Source organism: Typha angustifolia, chromosome 5 (genome assembly GCF_048772165.1).
Source record: "Typha angustifolia cultivar Huaian chromosome 5, ASM4877216v1, whole genome shotgun sequence".
Classification (NCBI taxonomy): domain Eukaryota; kingdom Viridiplantae; phylum Streptophyta; class Magnoliopsida; order Poales; family Typhaceae; genus Typha; species Typha angustifolia.
Genome location: NC_133243.1, coordinates 6,199,755 through 6,221,290, shown reverse-complemented (window position 1 = coordinate 6,221,290; position 21,536 = coordinate 6,199,755). Strand labels below are relative to the sequence as shown.

The 21,536-nt window shown below is 38.3% G+C and overlaps 3 protein-coding genes and 1 pseudogene across 3 annotated transcripts; 3 read left to right on the top strand and 1 right to left on the bottom strand.

Moving 5' to 3' along the window:
• The first annotated feature begins 682 nt into the window (after positions 1 to 682).
• On the top strand, positions 683 to 7,596 carry LOC140760337 (signal peptidase complex subunit 2-like). The gene is made up of 5 exons (XM_073097263.1): positions 683 to 1,707; positions 1,797 to 1,948; positions 2,051 to 2,132; positions 6,963 to 7,105; positions 7,358 to 7,596. The coding sequence occupies exons 1-5, from the start codon at positions 1,615 to 1,617 to the stop codon at positions 7,449 to 7,451; spliced, it is 564 nt and encodes a 187-aa protein (XP_072953364.1). The 5' UTR covers positions 683 to 1,614; the 3' UTR covers positions 7,452 to 7,596.
• Positions 7,597 to 10,081: 2,485 nt separating this feature from the next.
• On the top strand, positions 10,082 to 10,959 carry LOC140760190 (germin-like protein 8-14). Its single transcript, XM_073097037.1, has one exon. It carries the CDS (start codon positions 10,159 to 10,161, stop codon positions 10,783 to 10,785), a length of 627 nt encoding a protein of 208 aa, XP_072953138.1. The 5' UTR covers positions 10,082 to 10,158; the 3' UTR covers positions 10,786 to 10,959.
• Positions 10,960 to 12,462: 1,503 nt separating this feature from the next.
• On the top strand, positions 12,463 to 13,546 carry LOC140760395 (germin-like protein 8-14; annotated as a pseudogene).
• Positions 13,547 to 14,505: 959 nt separating this feature from the next.
• On the bottom strand, positions 14,506 to 20,848 carry LOC140760093 (O-fucosyltransferase 35). Its single transcript, XM_073096900.1, has 9 exons — positions 20,231 to 20,848; positions 18,994 to 19,131; positions 18,842 to 18,911; positions 18,655 to 18,725; positions 18,482 to 18,570; positions 18,267 to 18,399; positions 17,933 to 18,165; positions 15,638 to 16,114; positions 14,506 to 15,196 (listed from the first exon to the last, which is right to left on the bottom strand). The coding sequence occupies exons 1-9, from the start codon at positions 20,708 to 20,710 to the stop codon at positions 14,992 to 14,994; spliced, it is 1,896 nt and encodes a 631-aa protein (XP_072953001.1). The 5' UTR covers positions 20,711 to 20,848; the 3' UTR covers positions 14,506 to 14,991.
• Between the last annotated feature and the right edge of the window lie 688 nt (positions 20,849 to 21,536).

Here is a 21,536-nt window from a genome sequence, read left to right as displayed (position 1 = left end):
GCGAAGTTTCTTTTCATGCCATTTGACAAAGGAAAAAAGAAAAAGAAAAAGAAAAAGAAAGAAAGAGGGAAGAGGGAGGAAGGCTTCTTCTGGATCTGGTGGTGTGCAGTGTTCGCCGTCTACTATTCTTTATCGATTCCTTCGTCAGACCTTCGAGAGTTCGCATGCGCTGGCTCCTCACCCTTTCTCGTTCCCTTTCGGTGCTTAGGATTTAAGTTAATAAATTTGCTACGAGGACGAGGAATAATAATATAATGGGTCGATATCGAGTTAAAAGAATATATATATATTTCTTAATAGAGTTATGGTGTGATGTGAAAGCAAAAGTTGATTCAAAGTATTTGGATAATATGACTTAGTGAGTGCTCTCACGTAAGGCCTTAGAAAAATTGGGGTCCTGGAGATTAATCTACTATTTGGAATGGAAGCAAAAGTATATATCTCAAAGTATTCAACTTGGATGGCAATTATTAGAAGAAAAACTGACTTTTTGGACAACTATTATTCATGTAAATTTTTTACTGTATGTATCTTCTGAATTTAAAAGTTCGTATTTTATTTTTAGTTTAAGAAGATATTTTTGAATATTTAACAAGAAAATTCAGATAGTGCATATGAAATACAGTGTTCGGCCAGTCTAAATGAAATTATCCTAAAAAGAAATCAAAATATCTAGGAAGTGGATATCACTCGTTTAGAGCAGCAGGCATCACAGAAAACAGTGCCCATGACTGTGGTATTTGAGATGGGTACTGGCGTAGTAGCATCAAGGGAGAGTGATTTGGAGAGGAGAAGAGCAATGAATGCAACAACGGTTGCAGGATTCATGGTGGAATTGCTTGTTGGTGATGAGAGAGAGAGAGAGATGGCTCACGAGCTAAACTTGTAAGGGAAGAAATGAACAATTTTGGTGGCTATGGAGATGATACGGTGTTGGTGCTACCGAAAGTTTGGCCTCGCGCTGGATCGGGGTGGGTGTGGTGCTGCCCTTCTTCCTCAAAGCTCTGGTCAGTTGCTCGTCAAAGCGCTATGCGCCATGGTTGCTTCCATGCTTCTCCCCTTCGCCTCCGGCTTCCTTGGCTTCTTCGAGCTCGCGGCATCGAATTGGGGCGATCTACTCTCTTGGAAAAGGGAATTGAAGATGGCGCTCTATCGATCTCTAATCTCGGTTGGCCATCGGTGAACATTGTAAATTTTGTGTATGATTCTGAGCGAGATCTATGTGGATGAGAAGATCAGAAGATAGTAGTCTCCAATCTTATCTCCTTGTCTTCTCCATTCCCTCGACCTCTCTTCCTCCTCGAGGCTTCTTTCTTTCTCCTATTAGGGTTTAAGGAAACAAACTTTCCTCTCTTCACTACGATTAGAGGTGATAACTGATAAGCCAGCCCGAGCCCGATATCTACTGGGTAATAACGGGTTGGAATATCCCACCTGGCACGAACCCGGCCCGATTCTGAACCGGGTCGGATCGGGTGGGATGGGTGATATTCTCTACTCGATCCGCTTGAAGCGTTCTCGTCCGGCACCAAATCGGACGATAGGAGACCCAAAATTCACGACAAAAAAAAAGAAGAAAAAAAGAGAAAAAAGGAAAGAGAGAGAGAAAAAAAAATGGGGAGTAGCGGAGCCGCGAAGAACCCTAAGAAGGCTAACCTCCTCGATCCCCACGCGATCAAGCACCTCCTCGACGAATCTGTAACCGAAGTATGACATCTCTTACTGATATCTAAGTTTTCCTTCAATTTCTAGGGTTTCGGAGAAGGCGAGAACTTTGGGTTTAATTCTCATCTCAGGTTGTAACTAGCCGTGGATACGTAGAGGACGTGAGACTAAGCAATGTGAGGTTGCTGATCGGATCCATCGTCATCGCCATCGCACTCTTCGCGCAGTTCTACCCCAAGAAGTTCCCGGAGAACAGAGATCTCCTCATTGGTTGCATCGTGTTATATCCTTTTCTTTGGCGGTTTGATGAAATTCGATTGTTTGTTTACGAGGTGTTGGATTCATTGTTTGTGTGATTTTTGTTTTTGGTTCTTGACTCGGGCAAGTATGTAGCTTTTAATGGACTGTTGCAGTTGATCAGCTACACGAAAGAGAAGAATGCCATCCTTTTTACTTACCCTCCAGCGGTGAGTTTGTTTTTCTTCCGTTGGAATGTAGTAGTTCTGGAAAATTTACATTGCTGGTTCTTAGTGTGCAGTTGCAGGATGATTCTAGATTTTTCTTTTCTTTTTCATGCGGTGAATATTTGTTGTTTCTGTTGTATTAAGTATCTGCGTTCAATTGTATTAGGCTTATGAAAGCTTTGAAACAGATGTCTGGTTACTTGAATGACCTGTCATACAATCCTGTTTGTAGTTCCGACCATTGAATATAGCACCACTCATTGCTCTTATATGTATGACACATATCCTTATGTTTTGTGCTGTCCTACCTTGCTAGTATCTCTCCTTCATTCCTGAATGTAAAGGTTTATGCCAGTTTACACCATTTTAAAATCTTTTAGTTTTAAAATGTTGATTCCCTATCCTATACGATAGCGGACGTAGTTTATTGTAAGTTTCTTCTTAGTTATGTTATTGTCATGTACCTTTGCCATAACATTGGATATTGGTCATAGATTTTCTATCGATACCAAAATTTTAGACGCTATACACATGAATAGGTAACAATATCTGGAGATAACTGTAGAACACATCATATAAAGTCAAGATGTTTGTTGAGGTTTGAGTGACTAGCACTGATTTGTTAGAAGGGAAAATCACAATTTACATGGGAAAATTCTGTACTTGCAGAAGATAATAATTCTTTTCCATTATTTGCTGCCAGAACATGTAGCTTGAATCATTGTTCATTTCTCTTATTTTAGAAATGCTCCCATTGCCTCTCGTATTGTAGACATTTGACGGATGTTTTCAGCTGCTGAAATACATATGAGATGTTTGTTTTCAATGCAATGAACATTACAAAGTTTCACTGTCATTCTGATGTTTAATTTGAATTTATTTTGCCTAATTTGATGAAGCTGTGTTATTTTATTTTTCTATTCAGTTGGTTAGTAGGCTCTTACTTTGTGAAATTGTTCTGGATAGTTCGAATCTAGCATCTATTCATGGCATTCATGTTGTTTATCATCGAGTAGCTAAAACAGTCATAGTCATGATATGTTCATATATTATGAATTTGTGATGTCTGCTGCATTCTCTTTCGTTTACCTAAAGTATATGAGATAAACCAGTATCCTCAACTAAATGAGACGAACCCTGATCTAGTTCATAGTAGAGGGGACCTCGATATTTCTCACTTGCATGTGTGTGAGCCACCTGTGGACTAAGAACCGGGGAATTTGGTTAGTTTTATGTGTGCTTTGACTATTGAGGGCATGTGCATCATCATCACGATTATAAAATTTCACATATATGATATATCGAATAGTAACTTCACCAAGTCAGCACTTGTTGCGTTGGCATTAATTCCATTGTCATTCATGCAGAGAAGTCGTGAGATTTGTAGTTCTTAACATGTATTAGAAGTATAATGAGTCTTCTAGGTCCACTTGGAGACAGTTTGAAAAGGAGTTGTAACACTCTCATAAAGTACATTGGAAACATAAACAAGGTAGTGCCTAATTATATCATATAATTAGAAAGCCAGGCTCCTAATTCTTCGTTTCGATGGTTTTAGCAGTTTCAGAAATTTCAAATTTCAGCTAAGGTGGATATATTTTATAGAAGTTTTGAAAGAGGTACTTTTAGACTATCATTTATTATTGTGGATCATCAAGTTTACTGCTCGACATTTAAAAAATAGTAGACTATTTTGTCTGTTTTAATTTAATTAGAGTAGGCTAATGTGTTTTTTTGTTATTGATATTTTTTCAAGTGAAATATTTGTAAATTCATATCTCTCTACTCAAGTCCTTTCTGGTCTTTATCTCTATCTATTGTCTTCAATTTGAATTGAGGAATATAATGTTCTACCTTAAACGCTGTTTTTAATCCTAGAAGATGTTCAATGTCAGCTCATCCATACAAACTGTTATGAGTAAGGTGTCAAAATAAATGAGCGACTTAGGCTCGGCTTAAAACGAGCTGAGCCTGAGCCTAAATTTTAGGCTTGAAATTCGTTTCGAGTCAAGCCTAAGCCAGAGCTGGCTCGCTCAGGCTTGGTTCTAAGCTCGCTATAAAACCCGAAGTGTAAATTCCTAAATCGTAATTCTCCCAAATTCTCAAATCTCAATTCACGCAGTTATGCTCTCCTCAATTCGACGCCTCGTCGTTCTCCTCCTCCATTGTTGGCAAGCTCAGCTCCTCCTTCTCTTCCAATCGTTGGCAAGCCTCCTCTTCTTCCTCCTTCTCCACCGTTGGCAAGCTTAGCCTCTTCCAATCCTCCTCCTCCCCCAACTATTGACAAGCCTCCTCCTTCTCCACCATCGGCAAGCTTGGCCTCCTCCGGTCCTCCTTCTCCTCCTCCAACCGTTGGCATGCCTCTTTCTCCGTTAGGACCCTCAATTTGATTGGCTTTTGTTCTAATTATACGGGTTAAAATTTTAAACTTCAACTTAATAGGTTGTGGCTCAGCTCGGGCTCGATTTGGCTCTGTTTGAATAAGGCTTGATAATAGGCTTATTTCAGGCTCGAGCTCAACTCTAGCTCGGTTTGGCTCAGCTCGAGCTCGACTCTAGCTCGGTTTGGCTCGGCTCGAGCTCAGCTCGAGTTGAGCTGGGCCGAGCCTGAGCACAATTAGAAGGTTCGAAATTAATTTCAAGCCGAGTCTAAATTGGACCTAGCTCGTTCAGGCTCGGCTTGTTTACAACCCTAGTTATGAGATCCTAGGAAGTACTTGATTTACATTACTTATTAATGATTGGTCATTATGCAGTTGAGATGAATCTTCCATAAATTCTTCATAAAGCTTTTGTTCCGGCGGATTCTTGAAGCCAATACAGTTTGTCATTTTTTCCCGTGGATCAAATCAAACATGATAGTTATTATGCATCTTGTTTTTAAACAAACATGGTTGTTTTTGGCAAGGTTCATAATATCGGGATGGGCCGACCGGAAAAATGATACTTATTGGCCGTATCGGTCGATATGATATCAAACTATTTTAAATTATATAAATTCTAAAAATTATTTAAAATATAGGAAAATTTTAAACATTAGAAAAAGTGATAGAAAAATAAGAAAAGAAAAATTACCAACACAGTAAATCTAAAAACTAAAAAATACTCGCTTATTTAAAATTATGATTTTCAAGTTGAATATAGTAATTTTTATGCTTGTAAATTACTGCTGCAGAAGTGAGATGAAGGGAGTGAGATCTCTTTGTTCTACAGTAGTAAGAGAGGGAGAGAAAGATGGGGTAAAAGAGTTGGAAAGAAAGAGAGAAGTGAAATGACAAGTAGAGGAAAAAATGTTATTCAAGTTCACCAGAGTGAGGAGTCACCAAAGGAACTCATTAGATGTAATACGATCACGCTTGGGGAGGTCGTCAACAATCATCTGGAATCAACTAGGTTTTGATTTATGGCAGAACTTTCGAGAACAATTGAGGGCGATCTAGCCATCTAAAAGATCTGACATTTTGATAGGTTGTTTTTCTTGAAGGGATCTAACGCAACCATAATCATGTCGATCGGAGGTATAGATCAAAAGTTATGGGGAAATTACTAACTGATGGTCAGATTGTGGCGGGATGATCGAGGTTGGTGGAGGGTGAAATAATGATTAGGATATTAGAAGGTGACAATAGCGGCGATGGTGGGGGATAAAGCATTAAGCTAAATGAGGGTGGACTGATCGTTGATAGGTAATGGGCATGGTTAGAGTGAAGGAGGAAGAAGACGACGATCAATAATGAATGTCGTGTGACAAAAGAGATAGAGGTAGGAGAAATAGAGAGAGAGAAAGGAGAGCTAGAAAAGGAAAATCGAAATATTTTATCAATCGATTCAATAAGATTGTTTTTCACATATTTAGAGGCTAATTTAACAAGCAAAATAAACAAAAGATTATCCTAAAAATAATGTATTCTCATCGGGCGCAGCCTCATTTGAATGGACAAAAATAGTTCTCTGTATTTGCGAGCGTGTGCAGAAGTATTTAAATGCGACAACCATAAATTCTTATTCTTTGAAAAAAAAAAGATTCAGCTCGAGACAATTAGGTCTAACCTTAGTCGTATCAAGATGAGCTCAGTAAAGTGTGAAGCGTGGGAGGAGAGTAAGAGAGAGAGAGAGAGTAAAAGTTGAAAGAATACAAGGGGATTGAAAAGAGATGAAGCAAAGAAAAGATAGAAGAGAGGAAATGAAGCATGGAAATTAAGCAGGCAGAGTATTTATTGAGGTGTTGAAGGCTGTTTCAGTTTTCTCATTTGCTAAAAGTATCCTATCATTGCAATTGCTGTCAGTGAAAGCTATTTTGGTTGATATCTATATGTCCTAAAAGGTTGGCAACAAGATAGACTTGCATGAAAATCCTTAAAGTGATGATTGTCTTTCATTGTCAAAGATGCCAGACTTAGTGTGCTTCTTGTTTATTGGATGTTAAACAGTTTCGAGGGATTCATACATAAACTTGGAAACCAAATCTGAAAGGAGTTTACTAGAATAGGAAAGATAGCTTTTAGAGCCTACTACGACCACCACATCAACAAAATTTTAAAAAGAAGACAACTAGTGACATCAATTACTGATTTCTTCTAAGTCAAATTTTTAAACAACTCATATCAGGCCGTTTTGGCCGATGCGGCCTATCCAACTCGGAATCGGCCGAAACTGTCATCCTTGCTATTTGGGATAATCTTTACAAAATGAGTCAATTTACTTATATTTTATTTATCTAGATGCCAATCGGCATATGCTCTTCCACCAGTTTTCTGTCCAGGTCATTCAGTAACACTAAAGTGGCTGTGCATATTTGAGTAATTTCTCTAATCTGACTACTGCATTCACACAGGGGTCTTTTAATAGCACTGGGCTAATTGTTTCTTCAAAGCTTCCAAGGTTCTCTGACATGTATACTCTTACGGTAGCCAGTGCAGATCCAGAGTCCATTTCTGCCAATAAACCAGTCAAACTTACAAAGAGCGTTACAAAATGGTAATGACACACTCATTACGTACTTCTGAGGAGGATTATATGTTCATACTCGCATGGTTTGTTGGTTAGCTGTTTCAGATGATATTTGATCAATAATTAGCTAGGACTATTAAAAAAAAAATTATACTTTGATAATGGCTACTCAGGTGTATCTTTGCTTCAGTGGTCCGACTTGTTTCCTTTTAGACTAGTGTGTTTCTTTTCACTATTATCTTCATTATCTTCATATTTTGACTATCATTTCTTTGCCAGGTTCACTAAAGATGGGATTCTTGTGGAAGGTCTTTTCTGGAAGGATGTTGAGGGGCTGATCAACGACTACAATGCTGATGGCAAGAACAAGTGAACCAAATCACTCCCTTGTCTTGATAAGGAGAGGTGTTGAATGCTGATCTTTGAAATCTCTTAAAACATTTTGCAGCCATCCGTAGAATATCTCCTCCTGTTTTGAACTTTACATTATTAAGATAACAAATATTTATTCTCTATCATCTTAGCTGGTTATGTGATGGTTTGGTCCCATAAGCTTTTCAATCGTCGTCAAAGAGTTCTCCCCTTCCAACCCAATTAATATTTGAGTGCGCCATTCGTCTCTCTTCTTGGTTTTGTTTAGGGATTATTTTCACCCTTATAATCAGAAGGGATCCCCAGATATTTTAATAGTTAAGAGAGTTAATCCGTCACAAAAAAAATAAATGAGATCTGCATAAATATATACAAAAGTTGAGGAGATCTAAGATATAATTAATTTCTAATCAGAATTTACACTTCCTAAAGCATGCATCACTTTTATTTCAACAAGAACTTTTTTGTTTAAAAAGAAAAGAGAAGAAAACCATCCCCTTGGTTGTTCACAGTAGATACATTGACATACCTTTCACTGAATCCTGGCACAATCTTCAGGAATATGCTGAACATAACGGCACTATGACTACATAATTTGGCATACCCATCCTTTTTAGAACAATTATAGGACGCATACAAATTCTAGCAGTGGTCAATTAATTTGGTCCCCAGGCTGCCTCAGCTCCCATTCTTTCTCGTTCCCTTTTGGGATTTTGGCTGCATGCAATCCCCTCATACGTGCATGGGAGGATGCCATGAGATCGTATGTGCCGTATGGATAAGGGAATTGCTACAGTCCACCCGTTCATGTGACACACAATATTACACATAAGAAGGACAATTGCTTATAGCTGTCATGCGTCTTGTAATGCTGCCTCGATTCATTTTTATTCCATGTGATGTGGGGAAAAGATTGACAGATGGTGAAATCTTGTCACTATTGATCACAAAAAGTGCATCCTCCCTGGAACTTTTCTTTATTCCTTTTTCTGTTAGAGAAAAATAAAAATTTAACTATTCTCTAGTTACACCGTCGTTCTCAACTATGACATGAACCCTCTCTTGTTCAATTACTTTTAATCAAATGCATCCTATCAATTCTTTATGGATGATGACTGATAAGCCATGATCAAATAAATTTAAGAAACAAGCTGGACCAACAAGTATGGTTGACATCATTTGTTGTCCAGCTTGCCTCTTGAATTTATGTGAGATTGGGAATGAGACCTTGTCTCCTAATTATCAAGAGATGTAGGCTTCAAAGATCATCTAATCCGCTACCACTAGATCGATAAAGGTTATGAAAATAGAAGGATAAGCTAGAGTGTGGTCCATACTCCACACTCTAGGATGAGCATCTTTTATTGCCGTTTGCAAGCATCTTATATATATATATATATATTTTTTTTCTATGAAGAATATAAGAACCTTTTATTTTATTTTTCTTATTCATGAAAATGCATTTACATATGTAGTAATTTATATGTATATAAGAAACAAGGTCCTACAATAGACACTTAGAAAGGGCCTACGAATCATCATAAATAAACCACTTGTTTATGTAGATACAATATATGGTTGCATTTTAGTGTTACTTTTGAAAGGGTCCTATTTAGGATTTGTGCATGCATGGGTCCTTGCAAGTATTAAACCGATCCTCCTGCTCATTGGGAACCAAGTTGCTCGTTGTAGTTCATAAAGTATTATTGATCCCTCCCAACCTTTTGGGATCATATAATAAGCAGTGCACAAAATTCCTACAAGGAAGTCAAACTATATTATGTGATTGAGATTTCATATTGATCATCCTTAGTAGATGTTAAATTTTGGGTAGCAACTCGGTTCGATGGATTCTTTATTCGACTCTTTCCCTTCATAAGTTATAAGAATTTTTCTTCTTTATTAAAATTTTGAAGAGAACAAAATAATAGAATCTTCGAGTTTAAACTTCTCACGGCATTTGATTTTATCCTAAAACTGATTAGTCTTTTATAAAAATGAGAATCGTAGTGCTCCTCCGGTTATATTTCATTTTACTTTTTTTTTTTCCTTTTATAATTAATTTTTAATTTTCTTTTTTTGTAAATTATTTCTTTAAATCTCATAATTAGATATCACATGATATTTAAAAAAAAAAAAAGGTCCAACTACTAGTATAAGTAGTTATGATTAAATCTTGTCGAATCTCCCTAACTAACAAATTAGAGGTTCAAATTGTTATAAGAAAGAAATGCAGCTTGTAGGATTTTGCTTAAGCTTATTATGGTCCATTTTTATAGGTATAAATCACAAGATCGTTGATCCATATCATCAGTAAAAATGTCCTTTGTCCTTTGTCCTCTGAATCACAAAATTGTCGTCTTTAGACCCATCAGGATTTGTCTCCTTTTTTTTACCCCTCTCTGTCTCTCTCTCTCTCTCTCTCTCTCTCTCTCTCTCTCTCACTCTCTCACTCACTCTCATAATAATGCAATTTGGAAATATGCATACAGGACGTAGCTTCACGTGCTTACACATCCATGTACGTGAAACCTTGCATGCATGGAATCCAATCTCCTCCAATTAACCCACCAATTAACCCACTAATGAAAAGCCATGCATCCAATTCCTCCTCTATATAAATCCCTCCCAATTAAGCCCCCAATATCATCAGCCCACACCACAACATACATCACAAAGGAAACAAAACAAAAAACCAACTCCACACCATGCTTCCTATCCTCCTCTCCGTCCTCCTCCTCCTCTTCCCTTCCTCCCTCCTCGCCGACGACTTCTGCGTCGCCGACCTCGCCGGCCCCACCACCCCGTCCGGCTACACCTGCAAGAAACCCTCCAGCGTCACCGTCAAAGACTTCGTCTTCTCCGGCCTCGGCGTCCCGGGCAACACGTCGAACATCATCAAGGCCGCCGTCACCCCGGCCTTCGTCGGCCAGTTCCCGGGCGTCAACGGCCTCGGCATCTCCGCCGCCCGCCTCGACCTCGCCGTCGGCGGCGTGGTCCCCCTCCACACCCACCCGGCCGCCTCCGAGTTCCTGGTCGTCACCCAAGGGTGCATCTTGGCCGGCTTCATCAGCACCTCCAACGACGTATACTATACGACGCTCAAGAAGGGAGAGTCCATGCTGTTCCCGCAAGGCTTGCTCCACTTCCAGGTCAACGCCGGCGGGGTGACGGCTGTGGCGGTGGTGAGCTTTAGTAGCCCCAACCCCGGTTTGCAGATCACGGCGTTCGCGCTCTTCGCGAATAGCTTACCATCGGCGTTGGTGGAGAAGGTGAGCTTCCTTGACGACGCTCAGGTTAAGAAGCTCAAGAAGGTGCTCGGAGGAAGCGGGTAGATGAAAGAGAGGGTGGCTTTATGCTTAATTCGGTGTGTTTAGTTATGATTTAATTCTTGTCTGAGTCTGTGCTAATTAATTGTTTGGGTTTGAGTTTGTCTTTGGATGCATAAGCTTTGTTTGGTGTCACCTTGATTTCTATAAGTAAAATGTGTCATTTGGTATGCTGTTCTATTTTCACTTTGTTTAACACCAAAATTACACTTTATCTCTTGCCGTTTAACCTTTCTATCGTTCAGACGAGTTGCTAAGTGAGAATATTTTTACAAGGGTAACTAACGGTTAAGTGCTTATGTTTGAAGTTAAAATCGGTGGTTTAGTTTAATTTGTTATCTTTAATTAAGGTTTTTTTTTAGGTGTGTGTGTTAATTCTATGTGGTTGCTTAGTTGTGTGGGTTAGTATCTGTTTGGATGCATAATTATATGCTTTGTTGGTGTTTGGAGTTTAATTAACCTGTTGATCTTTTCAATGTTTACATTGTGAACTAGTAAAAGATTGTGATTTAGTGCTGTGGTTTAGCATTCTTTAATCAAACATTAAAAGGAAAATAAATTCAGAAAGAACAACACAGAAGTAAAAGGTTGTTGAGGGAAATTTCAACTTCTGGTAACAAGTTTCAGTAATAAAATATTAAAATATCATACGAAGTTAAAAGAGAGCTTTCTTATATATCTACCTCTGTCCAATGGGAGCTAAGACTTTGGGGCAGAAACTCTCTCTCTCTCTTTCTCACTCTCTACATCGATCCGTCAAAACATCTCCATACATATCTAAATGCTTTTTGTGTTTATAGATTATGAACACTTAAACTAATCTTAAATTAGATAAAAAGATGATTTAAACTAATCATAATTTGACCCGATAACCTGGTCCGATAATCCAACAAGATAACTTGTTTGTTAATCGAATTTGAGTTTAGTCTAATTGAATTCAGATTATAAACAAATTAACCTATCTAATCTGATTATTAATCGGGTCATGTTCGGGTTTTTATCTCTGACTCATTTGAGTGAATTCACTAATGATCACAAAAAATATGCTCTCTAAAATTTTCCTTATTATTTTTTCTTTTTGAGAAATGTAATTTTTTTTTATTACGTTTCAGTTAAACACCCTCTCTGAATTAAATCTCCATACGTTAAATATCACAAAGAAATTATGAAATTAAACTGCCTCCCATCAATCCTCTTTTAAGAGACAAGGTGGATAACAAATGATCGATCATAGCCCATGATTATTTGTTGTCCAACTTGTCTCTTAAATTTATGTGAGATTGGGAATGAGACCTTGTCTCCTAAGTATCAGGAGATGTAGGGTTCAAAATCCATCTAATTCACTATCACTAGATCTTGAGTGTGGTCCATACTTAGATCGGCATCTTTTATTAGGGGAAGCATCCTATTCTTTTATATATATATATTTCAAGTGTTCTTCGTGGCTTTGTTTGCTTTGAATTCAGGATCGTCTAAGCTGGTTTAGATATTTCTAAATTGGTTCAGTAACAAACATTTTTTTTATCTTTTTGATATCTAATTAAATTTATTTTTAAAAAAATAAAAAATAAAAAATAAGATTAACTAATTAAGTTCGAGCTTTAGTCTTAAATCAAACAAGGCCCAATAGTCCACAAGAAACTTTTAAATTATCAACAACAACAACAAAAACAAAACCAAAAAAAGGCTTGGGCTAGAATATTTGTATCACAAATTTATTATCTATATCATCAGTAAAATGTCATTTGTCCTTTGGATCACAAAATTGTCATCTTTAGGCTTATCAGAAACTGTCTCCTTGTTTACCTATTTTATGACAACTCTATCTCTCTCTCTCTCTCTCTCTCTCTCTTTCTCAGTACAATTTGGAAATATCTATACAGGATGAAACCTTGCACGTGAAACCTTGCATGCATGGAATTCAATCTCCTCTAATTAACCCACCAATTAATCTCATCAACCCCATGCATCCAATTCCTCCTCTATATAAACCCTCCACCAAAACCCCCGTGATGATCATCATCTACACTACAAAGAAAGCTCCACACCATGCTTCCTATCCTCCTCTCCCTCCTCCTCCTCCTCCTCCTCCTCCCTTGCTCGCTCCTCGCCCACGACTTATGCGTCGGCAACCTCGCCGGACACACCACCCCCTCCGGCTACACCTGCAAGAAAAACTCCACCGTCACCGTCGACGATTTCTTCTTCTCCGGCCTCGGCGTCCCGGGAAACACGTCGAGCATCATCAAGGCCGCAGTCACCCCGGCCTTCGTCGGCCAGTTCCCGGGTGTCAACGGCCTCGTCGGCGGCGTCGTCTTCCTCCGCACCCACCCGGCCGCCTCCGAGATCCTCCTCGTCACCCAAGGGAGCATCGTGGCCGGCTTCATCTCCACCGCGAACATCGTATAATATAAAACGCTCCACAAGGGAGATGCCATGGTGTTTCCACAAGGCTTGTTCCACTTCCAGGTCAACGGCGGCTGCGGTGGCAAGCTTTAGTAGCCCCAAACCCGGGTTGCAGATCACGCCGCTCGCGCTCTTCGGGAATAGCTTGCCGTCGGCGTTGGTGGAGAAGGTGAGTTTTCTTGATGACGCGGAGGTGAAGAAGCTCAAGAAAGTGCTCGGAGGAACTCAGTAGAGGAAAGAGGGTGGTTTTAAGTTAAATTTGGTGTGCCTAGTTATGGCTTAATTCTCGTTTGAGTGTGTGCTAATTAATTCTTTGGGTTTGAGTTTGCTTTGTTGGTTGTTACCTTGATTTCTAATAAGATTTTTCATGTCAAGGGAAAGTAAAAAGTAAAACAAGTCACTTTGTATGCTGTTTTATAATAATTATTATTATTTTGTTTAGCGAAAATTACTGTTTATCTCTTGCGGTTTGGTGCGAGTTGCTAAGTGAACAAACTATCCCTACTATTTCTAAATCAGTGTTTTTACTAGGGTTATTAAGTCTTTTATATTCTCGTTAATGATCAACTGACGGTTAAGTGCTCAAGTTTGAAGTCAAAATTGGTGTTTCGAGGAAGTTGGTAGGGGAGAGAGGGTCATTTAGTTTAATTTGTTATCTTCAATTAAGGTTTATTTTGGTGCGTGTTAATTCTCTGGGATTACTTAGTTGTGTGGGTTAGTGTTTGGATGAGTAGTTAAAAATTTGTTGGTGTTTGGGGTGGGTTTAATTAACTTGTTGACTTTTTAAATGTTTATGTTGTGAGCTAGTAAAAAGAAATTGTGACTTAGTGCTCGGCTTTAGCACTGTTTTATCAAATATTAGAACTTTTTTTTCAAAAACACTTGTCCAATGGAAGCTCAGAGTTGGGAGCTTTGATGATTCCTATCTTCCTCTCACTCTTTCTCCATCCATTTAAATATTTTTTATTTTTATAAATTATAAACTCCCAGACTAATCATAAGTTAGCTAGATAAGTGAATTTGCAGTATAATCATTGGTTAGTAGTCATAAATAAGCTCAATTCACTCCCACAAGTTACTGGGCCTATATCCAAACATCTTCACTAGAATCACTAGTGACATCTTAAAGCAGATTTAAAGGTGTAATTGACTGAATCACCAAAAATAAGATGCACAAATTATTAAGTTTTTTTAAATTTTTTTTTTTTGAGATAATATATACACATACCAATCTAAACCTCAAGTTGCAATCTACCAGATATTTTATCACTAGTCAAAATTGGAGTGTAATAAGGTGATGATCAGATAACAGGCAAAATATGTTGGACAAAGAATTTGTTATCAATTATTGATTACCGTTGTACATAAGAATGAATTCTGTTACAGAGGGCAGCTTGCCTTCAATCTGCTTCATTCTAAGTACTCTACGAACGAATACAATAGCAGGGAGAAAGGCCAACGAACAGCATCACTGATGAGATGATCCAGAAGGAAAATTAGATCACTTTGTACAATGATGCTTCCCATCCGCGATGAGGATTCTTTATACTTCTGTAATCTTTGTTTCAGTCGCTATCCACCTCTACAGCGTCTCAGTTCAGTGCCTCCAACATCTGTATATGATCATTTTTACCTCTGACTAGATTCAAGTTTGTAATGCATCAGACATATCCTAAACTGTGCTGCTGCAATGGTTGTATTTATCTCCATGCAACAGGGATAATGATAATAGATCAGCCTTTATTCTCCTGCTCTTAATTCTCTGGACTGCAGCTTTTAATAGAAAAATTGGCTACATGGCAACCTTCATTTCTCGCTTTTTTGGCTTTCACATATGCAGCCTGGTAAAGGGTTGGCATAGAAAGACTCCTCCAGCTTTGGGAATTCTCCTGCCTCCCTCAAATAAGGCAGCCCGGTTCGGTCCTCATGTAACTTTTGCACTTTTGAACTGAATTTCTTCCATGAGATCTTTCCTTCATCAAAGTCATCAACAAGTTTTACAAAATTCAGCCTGCAGGACGAGCATATAAGTGCCAAGAACCAGATAGAGATAAACAGGAAAGCAATCATATGATTCATATCAAGTAAGTTATTAATTGTAGATGTAAAATTAGGTACGACAATGCATTTTACAAGAAAATTGGCAAAATGAACAAGGCTAAACTGAAAGATAAACATGTAGAAACAACTTTAAGATTATATGCTTGTGAAATACAAAAACGAAAAAAGAAAAAAAGAAACAGATATTAAGGCTTCATACATACTTCTGATCTAGAGTAATTTTCAAGTGGATATCACATTCTATTTAATATTAATTGTAAGAACATGTTCTAGATAACATTTCCACCCGTGGTTCAAAGTTTCAGTTTCAGCTCCATTAAAAAGCAAAATGTTTTGGTAGTGACGCCATGCGCAATTTCACAAGGAAGTTAAGACAGGAATGGGAAAATACCTATCTGGGCTGATAGTTTTTCTGAAGTCCTCAAATCGTCTATGTCCCTGTACAGCTTTTGCCATGTTTCCGTCATAGGTGTAAACAAAAACATCACTCTGAAGAGCAACAACATAATCCAAACCAGCAAGCATATTCTGGTGATTTCTGAAGGGTTTAAGTTCTTCTTCAGTAGACAAGGTAGAATGAGAGTAGACGTTGGGAAAATCATCTAAAAGATAGTGCATGCTGCCATCTCCATAAGCTTCACCAGCAACCAAGTATATTCTCGTGCTTGACGGGAAGCCTAGTGCTTTAAGTAGAAGGGAAGTCTCCCTTGGCGTCAAAGGGCATCCACCCAGCAATCGTCTCTCTGTTCCATTGATCTCTTTTTCCTTCCAATGGCTTACTTCATATCGCATTCGACGAAGCTCTTCCCCTTCTTCAGATGTCAAATTATGACTGCAGCCTGTAAATGCTAGCATATCCTTCTCATATCTGCAGAGGTGAAAAAAACTAAGATGCGTGATGATATTTTCTGAAAAATAGAATCCTGTCAACAAAATTGTAAAAAAGGGAGGAAAATAAGGCTACTGCATTGAAAATGCCAGATTTCAGGAAATGATGAAATGATGGATATACAACATACAGTTTCTCAGAGCAGCATGTTACTTAAGACAGTTTCACTCTTATGTCAGCTATCCTTGGACAACATTCCTAACCCGCAAACAACTGGTGAATTGGAGCAATTAGTACGATGCAAAATAATAAGTGGAATCATCTAAGTTAACAAGACAATATTTTCTTGTAAGAGTTATAATCAATCAATCACTCACTGTGTCTTCTACAGCAGCTTTAATTCATCAAAAGAAACATGTTACTAACAAACGAGATATCATCAAATACTGAAACTTAAGCAATAATAAGTTTTATGAAAACTAAGAGATATGGACCAAGATAAATGTCAGCTGAATAAAAGATTAAAAGATGTCAAGTCAGGCAACTACTACTGATTTCAAGAGAGAAACTCAAATTTTATTTTACTAAGTGTGACAATTCGTGCTTTCTTCTATGTTATATAAGCCCAGATATTCAGAGATAGAGAAAATGGTAACCAAGGAGATGAAGTATATTAATTATGGAAACTGAAATAATCATATAAGTTCCTACTACTTTACAATTTGTCATTGATGTTGGTGCCTGAATTCGACAAAGCTTTAACGACTTAGAAGATTCCAAATTTGAAAAAAGTACGTCTGGTGAATAGTGGTATGATCCACTTCTAGTTGAATGCAGAGTTAAAACAAGGAGAACAGGTGAGAAAAGAGTAATGTCCAAAGGTTCGCATAGACCCTACAGACATCCAATGAGCAGAATTCTACATATTCCCTTGTTCAATGAGGACCCCTGAAGGATCCTAATATTGCATGTTCTAAAGGAAGGCATTAAGTAATGTAAGAGTCCATCTCACTGTAATTTGATTCACATTTGATAATTATTGTAAAGATTACTTGTCCCTTCTGCCCTCTACTCTTTTCCTCCTCTTAATTCTTCTTAGAGCTGAAAACCAATTTTCAGAAACATGCACCTCTATTTCTTCCAGTAAAACATGTATATTCCACCTAAATATACAGGTCATTCATACTACTTTCTACCCAAGCCTTACAACCACCATTTGGAGGGTTAGTTAAGTGCATCCTTCTATCTGAACACTTGTATTGATATTTTCCTCCTCTTCCCCATCAAGCTTCACATCAATTTACAGTGATGAATCTCTACTTTTCCTTTTCTCTTTTAAAACTAGTTTCTCTATTACCATGCCCTGCTTGTTAATTATAACATCCTATAGCCCAAGATTCACTACTGTGCAATCCGGTCTAAGGATACTACAGCCCAAGATTACACTACCACCCAAGATTATAACATCCTATAGCCCAAGATAAAGAATGAGAAGAAAAGTATGAGTAACTATAAGCATATGGAAACTATTAGGTGTTAGAGAATAAGTAGTGAAGCTAGAGGATACTATTAAGTGTTGAGAGAATGTTTGTTGACAGGAAATACTGAATAGTTGATGTCTCTAGGACCAGAGAAGAAATACGCATCGTCTCTAGGATATTATCAATGTATTATAGTTCTTTTCACTTGTGTGAAAGAAAAAGAGCAGTGGAAGTCATCTTAGATTTTTACGGTCAAAGTAGAAATTTAGATGAAGGTTACAAAAACTGAAAGCCAGATAAGAACATACTACGGAAATAAAATGGGTAAATGCTTCAAAATTGAATGATCCATAGAAGGAAGCTCATGGAGACTTGCCTTAAATGAAGAGCAAGATATGGGCTTCCATTTTGGTGCATTCTTGAAACTAAGGTGGTCCCGAGTGCTTCAATTGGAGGTGAGTACTTCAAAGCTCTGTAGTTTACACGGCACCTTAGTTTCTGGATAGAACTGGGAAGCCCATTGTTTGCTAGACGGGAGTCTGTGTGTGTAAAGTATATGACTTTGTGTTTTTTTAGCACCGGGAGAATATCCGTTTTAAAATAGTTGACCTGCATCAGAATTCAGAATAACTAAATTGATCAGACATTATGTTTTTCAGAGAGAATCGTAAGTTACTGTGTCTTTCTTTTAGCAGAATCCAGCCCCTAACCTTTGACCAAGAGATTGGGGTTTTGGCCAAAGGTTCAGTGTGTGCAAAAGCAGCAGGCAGAGCTTCGACTATATGAACATCTTCCTTCAGAGTTTCAATGAAATGCTTCCAATTGAAGAGATCCTTGAAATCACTGCACAAATCAACAAGACATTATAATGAGGTGAACAGGAATATTTGAGGTGCTTAAGAAATCCAGGGGTTAAAATAAGTACCTATCATCTGCCCAGTAGGAGGTATGATCAAGTGAAGGAAGAACAAGTGTTGCCTTCATGGTCTTAGCAACAGCAACCATATCACATATCTGCATTCTAAACTGGACATATCAGTATACTATCCAACGGAAATTAAGATTTGCATATTTGAAACAACAGAAAAGTAATCAGACCCCAAATCTCATCTGGTTTAGCCCTCCATTTGCATTTATTAGAATATAGCCATTCGTCTTAGCATCCAGCTCTACACAACAAGGAAAAAATTCTACTGTTAACAAAAGAATAAAATGGTACAAAAGCAAAAGAAAGAATGGAGATGAACTGAAGATGTGGCGAAGAAGATTGCTATGATCAACTTACTCTTGTGAGTACTTGTATCAATGCATTGCGTGAAATTATCACTGTTTGGTTTAGCCCATATACTTGAAGACTGTACAAAGCAGAAATATTTCTTACTGAAAAGCCATTTGATAAGTCAAAAAAAAATAAAATAAACTGAATGTGTCACTTGCCTTGGTTACACTGCTCTGGCCTGCAGTCTTGCTGGAGGTTACAGTCATAAGTGTTCGTTCACTATCACTTCCTCCCCTATGCTGGTCGTTATGGGAGACCTCAACCTCCTGACTAGTAAAATGAGTGCCAGATAGATCCTAGTAATCATGAGACAACAGTAAATCCAATGTTAAATATGCAAATGCTTTCTCAGTAATACTCTTAAAAACATAAACCACAGCAGAATTGAACTAGAGTCCACTATACAAAATAAGGCAGAAAACAAATTTATTAGAAAAAGAGGAATTTTAAACCTATTTTAGTTGTTAGCTACATAGTAATGACTAGATGGAAGTTCTGTTTCACTCTTAATAAATGAACTTTTAACCAAATTTTGAAATCTTAATTCGTCTGGTTAAAGAGGAAACATGAATTTAGCAGTTTGAACTCCATTTCTGACTCCGAAAACAATCTAAAAGTTTCTTCAAGCCCAATATGCATCTCAGAGTCCAAGCATCTCAATAAATCAAATCAGTGGACAATATTGTTATTCTCATCGTGATATCTCATCTTGCAGGCTTCAGACAATCAGCTAATGGATATGGTAGCTGACAGTTGATATATAAATATATTAAATCATTAAATGAATCCCATACAGAAGCCAGGTTAACTACAGGACTTAAAACATCAAATCACTCAACAATGAGTTGCGAGCTTACATCATTGTATCAAGGATAGTCAATATCAAACATTTTGAGAACTCAATACCTACCAACTAAAGTTCTATCAAAATAGTACAATTGGATGTTGACAATTCCACGTAATGTAAAATGCTTGCTCCTTCCAGTTCCAAATGAAACATGATATCCAAAACTAATTCGACAATATTGCTCCGTATTGAACTACGGACTAAAAGGATTTTCTCTATCTTAGGAAAATAAAAACCCAATCGCACACCTAAATACTCGGGCAATATCAGAAAGGGGCTAAAGATCATTTAGGAATACACAGTTTGAAAATAAAATTTGCTTCAGATGTTGAACAAATACAGTACAAGTTTTGCTGCTTCTTAAATTATAAACAAATAGAGAAGAAAAGTTCATACGAATCCAAAGACAAACAGCCAGAGAAATTCCCAGGCCTTTAAATCCTGCACTAAAATACTTTTGATGTGCCCGAAAATGGAACAAATGTAAAGAGGAATCTATCCGTGGAACGACATAAAGTATCTAGTGGAGGTAAGAGAGATCTCCTCACCTGAAAGCTTCCATCTTTCTTGATCACTGTCATCCCGAGCCAACCCCCGGCGCAGATCTTAACAATCCCAAGAAACAAGCACACCCCACAGAACGCCAAGAACAGCACGTTCCCTAACTTCTTCCTCTCCCGGATCCCCATCTCCGCCGCAGAAACGTGCTTCTTGAAGAGCCCCTTCTCGAGCAGCGGCACCCCGAGCCGGAACCGGAGGTTACTCGGGTGGTGGTGGAGGTGCCCAGCCACAGCCGCCGCCGCCGGAGGCGACTCCGCCACGTCACCTAAGGGGCTCCCGGTGCCTTCCCCCGGCGACCTCGGGGAGTTGATCTGGAGCTCGATCTGGCCGTTGCCGCCATTGCCGGTGCGCTTGAAGGAGTGCGTCCGGCGAGTCATGGAGCCGGCGAACCGAGGACTATTGACGCGGTGGTGGTGGGAGCCACCATCGGAGGGGCAGTTGTTGACGTGGAGAGGTTCGTATCCCATTCTAAGAGAGGGCACAAAGATCTATCGATAGGGTATCAGGGTTAGGGTTAGGGTTCTTCTCCTTCCTTCTTTAGGAAAGGGGGAGGGTGCAGGATCGCCATTAATGGAGCTCGCAACGTTTGTTTTGGACAGGAGAAGATTTTATGGAAGAAGGTGGCCCGACCAAAGGAAACGGTCCCGATGGAGGAGATAATTACGTCGTTGCCATTTTCCTTAATATATATATGACGAGAACACCCCCGCTTTATTACATCAAACAGCAGTACAGCATTAGCGTTTCGGATCCGAATGCGTGGTTCCCAACCCGATCCGGCACGATCCCAACCCGAACCAATTAAGTTTAAGGTCACATTAGAGATAATTAGGAGCTGTTTCCCTACAAAGTACAAGTTAACATATGCTTTTGATTTTAGTTAGTTATATTTCACACTCAGGCAGCATTAAAGTCAATCAATAGCATTTTGCAACTAGATGTAGCTCTTGGCCCACTCGCATTATGGATCTTGATTTCATAATTGACTAGTAGATATGATGAGTGCTAGAATCCTAGACTTCTCACGCACCAATAAAGTCAAATCATAATTGACTAAGGTAGTGGAATTCTTAATCATTTTCTTCACAATATATATAAAGAAAGAGAGAGATTACCATGTTTATTTCTTTAGTGTCATCAAATTAACCATAATCGGGTTTCTAATCATAGAGTTTTAATCACTCATTTACTCAGAAACCTAATCTTCTACTTAAATATTTTCATAAAAACTTCATCAAAATTATGATATTTAATTGTAATTCTATTTTGAACACATTGTTAATTATTTATGGG

Coding starts and splice junctions, on each gene's coding strand:
- LOC140760190 (XM_073097037.1), top strand. CDS start 10,159: ATGCTTCCTATCCTCCTCTCCGTCCTCCTCCTCCTCTTCCCTTCCTCC.
- LOC140760093 (XM_073096900.1), bottom strand. CDS start 20,710: ATGGGATACGAACCTCTCCACGTCAACAACTGCCCCTCCGATGGTGGC. Junction 18,571..18,654: donor TAAACCAGATGAGATTTGGG/GTCTGATTACTT, acceptor TTTAGAATGCAG/ATATGTGATATGGTTGCTGT. Junction 16,115..17,932: donor TATCTTGCTCTTCATTTAAG/GCAAGTCTCCAT, acceptor TCACCTCTGCAG/ATATGAGAAGGATATGCTAG.
- LOC140760337 (XM_073097263.1), top strand. CDS start 1,615: ATGGGGAGTAGCGGAGCCGCGAAGAACCCTAAGAAGGCTAACCTCCTC. Junction 1,949..2,050: donor CTCATTGGTTGCATCGTGTT/ATATCCTTTTCT, acceptor TGACTCGGGCAA/GTATGTAGCTTTTAATGGAC. Junction 7,106..7,357: donor ACAAAGAGCGTTACAAAATG/GTAATGACACAC, acceptor TTTCTTTGCCAG/GTTCACTAAAGATGGGATTC.